Below are 8,100 nucleotides of genomic sequence, written 5' to 3' on the forward strand. Positions count from 1 at the left end.
CAGAAGGCAGCGGAACATGACTAGCCTGCGTCCTAGGAGGCTGCATATCTGAATCATGTTTGTCGACTTCCTTAAGCTCTGTTCCTCCAACAAATGATGACTCGGAGTCCTTGGACAAGCTCGGAGTAGGCAGATGAACATGAACAGTCTGCGTCATGGAAAGCTGCATATCTGAATCATGTTTGCCAACTTCCTTAAGCTCTGTACCTCCGGTAAATGATGATTTTGGATCCTTGGACATGCTCACAGAAGGCAGCAGAACATGACTAGCAGGTGTCATGGGATGCTGCATATCTGAATCATGTTTGCCAACTTCCTTAAGCTCTGTACCTCCAGTAAATGATGACTTTGGGTCCTCGGACAAGCTCACAGCAGGCAGTGGAGCATGACTAGCCGGTGTTATGGGAGGCTGCATATCTGAATCATGTTTGTCAACTTCCTTAAGCTCTGTTCCTCCAATAAATGACGATTTCGTATCCTCAGGTAAGCTCATGGTAGGCAGCGGAACATGACTAGCCTGTGCCATGGGAAGCGGTGTATCTGAATCATGTTTGTCAACTTCCTTAAGCTCTGCTCCTGCGATAAATGATGATTTCGTGTCCTCAGATAAGCGCACAGCAGGCAGCGGAACATGACTAGCCTGTGTCATGGGAAGCGGCATATCTGAATCATGTTTGCCAACTTCCTTAAGCTCTGTGCCTCCAATAAAGGATGAGTTCGGTTCCTCAGACAAGCTCACAGCAGGCAGTGGAACATGACTAGCCTGTATCCTGGGAAGCTGCATGTCTGAATCATGTTTGTTAACTGCCTTAAGCTCTGTTCCTCCAATAAATGATGACTTCGGATCCTCGGACAAGCTCGTAGCAGGCAGCGGAACATGACTAGCATGTGTCATGGGAAGCTGCATATACGAATCATGTTTGTCAACTTTCTTAAGCTTTGTTCCTCCAACAAATGACGAGGTCGGGTACTCGGACAAGTTCATAGCAGGCAGCTGAACATGACTAGTCTGTGTCAAGGGAAGCTGCATATCTGAATGATTTTGGTCAACCTTCTGAACCTCTGCTCCAATAAATGATGAGTTGGGGTCCTTGGACAAGCACGGAGCAGGCAGCTGAACAGTAGTCTGTGTCAAGGGCATCCGCATACCTGTATGATGTAGGTCAACCTTCTTAAGCTCTGTTCCAATAAATAATGAGTTGGGCCCCTTGGACAATCTCGGAGCAGGCAGCGGAACAGTAGTAGTCTGTGTCATGGGCAGCTGTACATCTGAACGTCCAGTATCAGTTGAAGAGTGTACCATCGTATCAGGATGTGCCGCCCATACACCTTGGGTTGCCAGTGCTTCATCACGGTATAGGTGGCTCCTTTGACCATCCATGCCCATCACAAACTCTTGACAAGGGTTAGCAAAATTGTCAATCAATTCCAAATTAGTATCACTAGATAAACTCTGTTGCTGCTGCATTGAAGTATGGCCAAAAGATAACAGGAGATCGCCATTTGTCCCCAGGCTAGTCATTGAATTGGACTCACTAACATCATTTCGACAACCCCCTAAAGGAAAAACAGTACCTGGCATGGTTTCCCATTGAGAAGCTGAAGAATAAGATAAACCACATGACTGGGAAGTAGATTGATATTGTTGAGTCCAAGAAGATCCATCAGAGACAGTTGACTCAGTCACCCCAGCTTGTGTAATATATGGGACAGTATTAGTCATGAATGTAGCAGAAATGCTTTCTGCTAATTTAGCCTTTTTTTCAAGGTCAACAATATTTTCACTGCATTTCATCACATTTAATTATATTAAAATTTCAGAAATGCAAAATAACAAATTTGGCTATGGTGCCAAAAATATATATTTCACTCATAGAGTATTAGTTCTGGTGCTCCTAGCAGAGTAAGCTAAATCAATCAAAATGCCATTAGCTAAGAAAGCATACTGAAAATATATCTTAATTTTTTTGTTACCACTATTACTATAGGTGCTTCCAGGCACCATTTTGCTGTTTCAGCAACAGCAAGAAGAAGCATTGGCACTACTAATGGAGCATCAACAACTAAACTAATAATTGCACCTTTATGTAGCAAGAGTTTCAAGATTTATATTCAATAGAACAACTATAATTCTGTGAGAGAGAGCTTGCAGGTTTCTAGTTTGAACTTAAAAGGAGAGGGTAAAATCAAGACTTCAGTCACATAGTCACAGCAATGATAAGATGAGATTGCAAAATTTCCGTTTACCCTTTCTGTAACATTTCATATGTCTGTGCAAAGGTATCACTTGATGCTCCAAATGAACTTAGGAGTGAATCAATTTCCATTTGCTCTTCACAATCATAAAGGTTCATTCCACTATCTACAGATCCATCTGCACCATTAACAAATGAACTGAACTGTCTGTCCTGGGTTATTGTCAAATCAAAAGATCCGTCGTGGCCAGGATTTCCCCCCTGTTCAGCAGAATGCATTTCATCTCGATGTTCACAAACATGGCTTGTGGTTGCCTCTTTCTGTTCAGCTACTTTGAGCTCAAAAGATGATATGTCTTGATCATTATCATACGGGAGATCAACAGAGTTATGTAAGTCAAACATAGCGCTGGTACTTGTGACCGTGGTTTCAGCCTCTCCAGGGAAGGGTAAAAAGTTTGAGGTGAAAGACGGACTTGCTAAACAGCCATTGTCCCAAACAACTTGATGCTGCATGGTATTCCCACCTGAAAGTTCTGTGTTATTGAAAGTCAAGTCACTGCACTCATCATTAGCTGCCTCCAAAGCCTGTTGCATTTGCATAAGAGCAGCCCAGGTCCCATCCTGCGTGTCTGCAATGCAGTCATCACTTTGCATAGGGCTACTATATGGATAACACGCAATTCCTGTGCTGCAGCTACTCCCAAATGAGATAGCTCTGTCGTCATAACCATCCGTGTCATGAGAAGTTATTTCTTCTACATGATCAAGGCAGGAGGATGCATTAGAAGGTCTACTGCGATTTGCGGTATTTATGCCACTATTTTGCACCTGGTTTCCATCAGGTGCCAGAGGCTGAAGTGGTCTGAAAAAGTGGTCAAATTGTTGATATTCCCTGAGTGCAGCAGAAGCATTATTCAGAACAAAATCTGGAACGCTTGGTAAATCTGGAAAGCCTTGCGTTGAAACTGGATAACTGTACTGGCAAGCCTGGTTAAAATATTCCTGATTAGCATCTTGTGGAAAACCAAATGTGCTTGGGCCGACTGACAAATCTTTTGCACCAGATCCATCTACTTTTGCCAACGTTTTGGCACAGTTGCCAGACTGGAACTGCATTTTGACTGGTTGACTGAGTGACCACTGGTTTCCTGGCAATGGAGAGTACCTACAGTCAAAAAATTAAGCATGAGAGAAATATTAGTTCAGGTCAAATGGGGGTGCATAACAGAACACTATCTATTTCCTCCTTAAAAGAGCATGTAACTCTGCTTTCTTCCCTTGAAATTATTCACATTTCAGTAACTCGGTCGATTTGTATAGATGCAAATCAGCACGAGAGCACAGCATTCTCAAAACCACATGCATTACAGGACACTTGAATCTTCATCACAAAAATCATACAACCTCCGTCCGGAATTAACTGTCGCTGAAATGAGTGTATCTAGATGCATTTTCAGCGTGTAGATACACTCATTTCAGCGACAGTTAATTCCGGACGGAGGGAGTACAAACTAAATTAAATCAGAGCATTATATTGTTAACATTTCAGTAACTCGGTCGATTTGCGGACATGCAAATCGGCACGAGGGCGCATCTCAAAACCATATGCATTACAGGACACCTGAATCTTCATCACAAAAATCGAACAAACTAAATTGAATCAGAGCATTCGAGCTAATTAGTAGGCTATAATTCAGTATTTTAACAAAAACAAACTTGCACTCCTACACTGACGGACTGACCATGACCCCTCCTCAATTACCTATCACCACCACCAAGAACCTTCCATGCATGTGGCCAGCAAGCCAGTAAAACCAAACGCACATCACAGCGAATGTCATCCAGAAACTACAACAGTAAGGCAGTGCAGATTCTACCCAAAGTCAGGAGCCGAGCTTAGCACCACCACACCTAATTAACCAACTAAAACCCTAAGGTACTGTTTGAGCACGCCACAAAACACACACGCATCGAGCGCGCTCCCAGCACCGCTCAACCAGCCCGACATTGCGGAGCCGAGCCTCACCGCTCGCCCGGAGAGCCGAACCCAAGCGGGCACGCAGCGCAAGCAGGAAGGTTTAGCGAGGAGCCGCAGGACTTACCGAGGAATGGCGACACGCAGCAGGCGGCGGCCGAGGGCGCGGTGCGGCGGCGCGAGGGCGGAGCTCCTCCGCGCTACCTCCCCGCGGCGGGCCGAGCTCCCCGGCTAGGGTTTTGGGGCCGCTGGTGGGTGGAGAGTGAAGAGGGGGAGAAGGCGCAGCAGTGTGTCGTCAGAGCGGCGACAGGAAAGGGGAGCGGAGGCGGAGTGAAGTGGTGGGGGCGTGGTCGGGAAGACTCGCGCTTTGACTTTTCAACCCGCGTGGGGCCGGGCCGTGGGCCGCACCGGGCCGGCCGCCCAGGCCCAAACGTTTTTCTTTTAGCCATTCAGCAGGAGGCGTGCTGCCTTCTAATCCGTATCTCGGTTTCCTCTTCGGTTTCTCTCCTTGGTTCAGATCGTCTTTTCAGATCAGGGGGAGAAAAGGAGAGAAGTGGGGGAGAGATGAAGGAGGCGACGGCGTCGGGGGGCGGCGCGGCGGCGGGGGCGAACGACCCGAGGCAGCCGGGGACGGCGAGGCCGTACGCGCCGCCGAAGCTGTCGTCGCAGGACCTGCCCGTCGACTACGCGGGCTTCCTCGCCGTCGTCTTCGGCGTCGTCGGCGTCATGCTCCACGTACGTTCCAGCCAACCAGGCAGTCTCGGCCACGCGTTGCTCGCCCTCGCGCCTCCTATCCGCCTACGCCCCCGCCTGCGCCCCAGTCTACGCCCCAGTATTTTCGACCTCTCGTCGTCTTGGTCCTCGTCGGCGTCATGCTCCACGTACGTGCTCCTAGCCAGCAAACGATCTCCGCCGCGCCTCCTGTCTATCTGCGCGCCCGCCCGTCGTCCTGCCGCACGGATCGATCTAGTTTATCGGTAGGGAGCAGCGACAGGTTAGCGGCTGGGCACTTAGATCTGGGCGAGCTAGTGCCTTGTGGTGTGATGGATCTGTGCGCCCCTCCGTAGTCGGCGGAGATGATGCCTTCGCCTTAGTTAATCCGATGCTGCTAGACTGTCTGACTTTGATTCCTGCTGGTTCCGTTGTGACGTTTGACTTTGCTATGTGGTTTTTTACATACAGTACAAGGTTTGCTCGTGGATCGCCATCATCTTCTGCGCGCAGTCGCTGGCGAACATGAAGAACTTCGAGAATGACCTCAAGCAGCTCTCCATGGCTTTCATGTGAGTTTTCTTCACATTTATTTATCTAGTTTATGTGTTAATCTAGTATGCAGTTAAAATCTATATGGTTGAGCAGCAGCATATACCTTTGCATTGGGTCATCTGACATCTTGTCTTTGTATATACTGGGAATTCTCAATTAACATGTCCTTTTTGTGTTGCCACTTGTGGTGGGATTATGCAATTAAATGGTGGTTTTCGTAGTTTCTCCCTCTTTGGCCATTCGCTATCAGAGCTCCTTAATTTGTGGCTTATTTTGTAACATTGGAATAATGATTTATGGGTTGCATCATTGAGACAGAATAGGATTTATGGCTTTCTTCTGTAATTCTTGATGGAAGTAAGTCAAAATGGTATTGTAGGCCTTCTTTTATTATTGATGTTATGGAAATGCGCCTTCACATTGATGTTAAGATCACTTTAAACTTTCGTCCTTGCCGTTTTTAAGAAGTTTTTACATGTGTGGCCGAATTCCTAGCAAAGTGCTGCCGTGCCACAATTTTTTTTCTAACTAAACATGCCAATACTGGAAGCTAGAAACACTGGGTGGCTGTGTGCCAAAATTTTAATGGATTTTTATAGACAGCTTGTTCATTCTCTTCTAAAATTCTACCATTTGTACAAGTACAGAAGGAACTAATGAACTATCACCTGATAAAGGATAGTGTGTGCCCTTATGGAACACCTTTTTTTTTAATTCTTTACAGTAAAGTAAACACGTGTTTCTACTCTGGTTTTTTCTTATCTTGCTTGTTTTTGGTGCTGGATCCTGTTTTGGCAGTCCTAAGGTTGTGTACTTTCTCTTGGGCTAGCATTTGTGACCTTTAGATCTAGCTTTTGTTTTGTTTGGTATATGCACATGGATGCTTGAATGTTGTTGTTCCGTCATCGATATGATAGAGGAATCTGGCCGGAAGGTTGTTTGAAAAAAAATAATTAAACAACTGTTGCGTAGAAGGCAAATCACATTGTGTGCTGTAGATCAGAGCAAATTTTAGGGATGGTTTGCCTTTGCAATTTTTAAGGAACAGTTATCACCCTAGAAATTGTATGTCTATTGTGAAACAGCAGGCTACTAGTTACAGTCAAAAAGATTGTCATGACTAATTAGCTGGTCGTTAGCGTTCCATTATTGTCACTAGAGTTGACTTGTCATGGATATTGGTGACTGGTGAGGTCAATACAGCAATCTGGTCCAAAGTAAATAAGAACTAGAGAGTACACACTAAGAATTGTGACTGATGAAGATGATTTGCTCAGTAAAATGATATTAAAGTTGAATGCCCTTTCGGCCTTTCATGTCTCACCATTTTGTACTGGTTGATTGGTTATCATTGTTCATAAAATTTAGTGTAAATGCTGCTTGTCTCTGAACTAAGTAGAAATGTAATTCGATGAACCAAAAGGATACTTGGGATAACAGGAACTGTGTTGAAAATTCTTCATATATCCACTCATCATATAGGGCATGGAGGTTTCTTCTTTATCACCACCGAAATATCTTTCTGTTTGATTACTTGGTAGAGTTGAGAGATAAGAGATAAATATGGGTTTAGTATGAGAACACCATCTACTAACTGAACAAAATGTCAATTGACAAGCCACCAGTATGCATAGAGATAGGGAGTTGGTACTCCCTCCGGTCCAAATTAACTGACGCTGGTTTAGTGCAAAGTTGGTACAACTTTGTACTAGACCAGTGTCAATTAATATGGATCGGAGGGAGTACGTAGTTTCAGTGGGTGGTATTTTCACTCTTGGTAGCCAGTTTGCATTACCGGAACAACTATCCATATCCTCTAGAAAACATATCCACATATCATGCTTTGTCTACAAATACAGTGTCTGATATCTTGGTTTACTTGTACTATAATATTTGGCCCTTCAGTTTCCTGATGTACTGAAATTTGCAATATTGCCAGGTTTGCTGTCATGGGTTTGGTGACGAACTATTTTGGGCCTCGTCCAGGCGCGGCAAAGCGCTAGCTAATCCGCACACCATGGGCTGTATGGATTTTTCTTGTTATATTTCTGAATCTTTGAGTCGTGCACGCATCAAATGTACCACCACCTCATCGATTAGGGACCGAGACATTGTATTATGATGCTTAGTAATTTACTTGCTCTTCCAGTTTGGTTATGAAGATAGTCGAAGGGCCTTTGCCTACATTCTTCTTCAGTTCCCCGTGAGCTTTCGGTTTTTTTTGCATCGTTCCATTGACAAGCTCCACTCGCATGCATGACCAAGACCAAATATTGTTAACGTGGCCCTTGCTTCGTCTTCTCGTGCGCCCCCAAGAAACCTCTACTGATACATTCAAAGAAAGATGAAATTAGAGCAAAGATGCCTGACTCCATGTCCCATGACAGCAAGCCTGCCAACGTTGGAAGAGTATTACTCAGCGAAACTCTGGACTGATTGAGATCGAGTGACTTGCGGACTTGCTGTGAGCAAGTCACCGGTGAACAGTATGGTGACTGGCTACCCTCTCCCCACCGTCTGATCAAGGATCAACGGATATATCTGTGTGAACAGCACCCCCGAGCTATAGTGGCTTGTCTACAGAAGGCCGCCCACAGTACCCCGGTGTACAGTACCATCCACAGTGTTCGCACTACAATATTCAATCTGAACCCCCCCCCC

General features: G+C 45.4%; 1 protein-coding gene across 1 annotated transcript; it reads left to right on the forward strand.

Annotated features, from left to right (window-relative positions):
- The first annotated feature begins 4,654 nt into the window (after positions 1-4,654).
- Positions 4,655-7,635, forward strand: LOC119311863 (protein Asterix-like). The gene is made up of 3 exons (XM_037587577.1): positions 4,655-4,908; positions 5,356-5,456; positions 7,379-7,635. Exons 1-3 carry the CDS (start codon positions 4,738-4,740, stop codon positions 7,440-7,442), a joined length of 336 nt encoding a protein of 111 aa, XP_037443474.1. The 5' UTR covers positions 4,655-4,737; the 3' UTR covers positions 7,443-7,635.
- Positions 7,636-8,100: the final 465 nt, after the last annotated feature.

The sequence above is a fragment of the Triticum dicoccoides genome, chromosome 5B, assembly GCF_002162155.2.
Source record: "Triticum dicoccoides isolate Atlit2015 ecotype Zavitan chromosome 5B, WEW_v2.0, whole genome shotgun sequence".
Classification (NCBI taxonomy): Eukaryota; Viridiplantae; Streptophyta; class Magnoliopsida; order Poales; family Poaceae; genus Triticum; species Triticum dicoccoides.

Coding starts and splice junctions, on each gene's coding strand:
- LOC119311863 (XM_037587577.1), top strand. CDS start 4,738: ATGAAGGAGGCGACGGCGTCGGGGGGCGGCGCGGCGGCGGGGGCGAAC. Junction 4,909..5,355: donor TCGTCGGCGTCATGCTCCAC/GTACGTTCCAGC, acceptor TTTTACATACAG/TACAAGGTTTGCTCGTGGAT. Junction 5,457..7,378: donor CAGCTCTCCATGGCTTTCAT/GTGAGTTTTCTT, acceptor CAATATTGCCAG/GTTTGCTGTCATGGGTTTGG.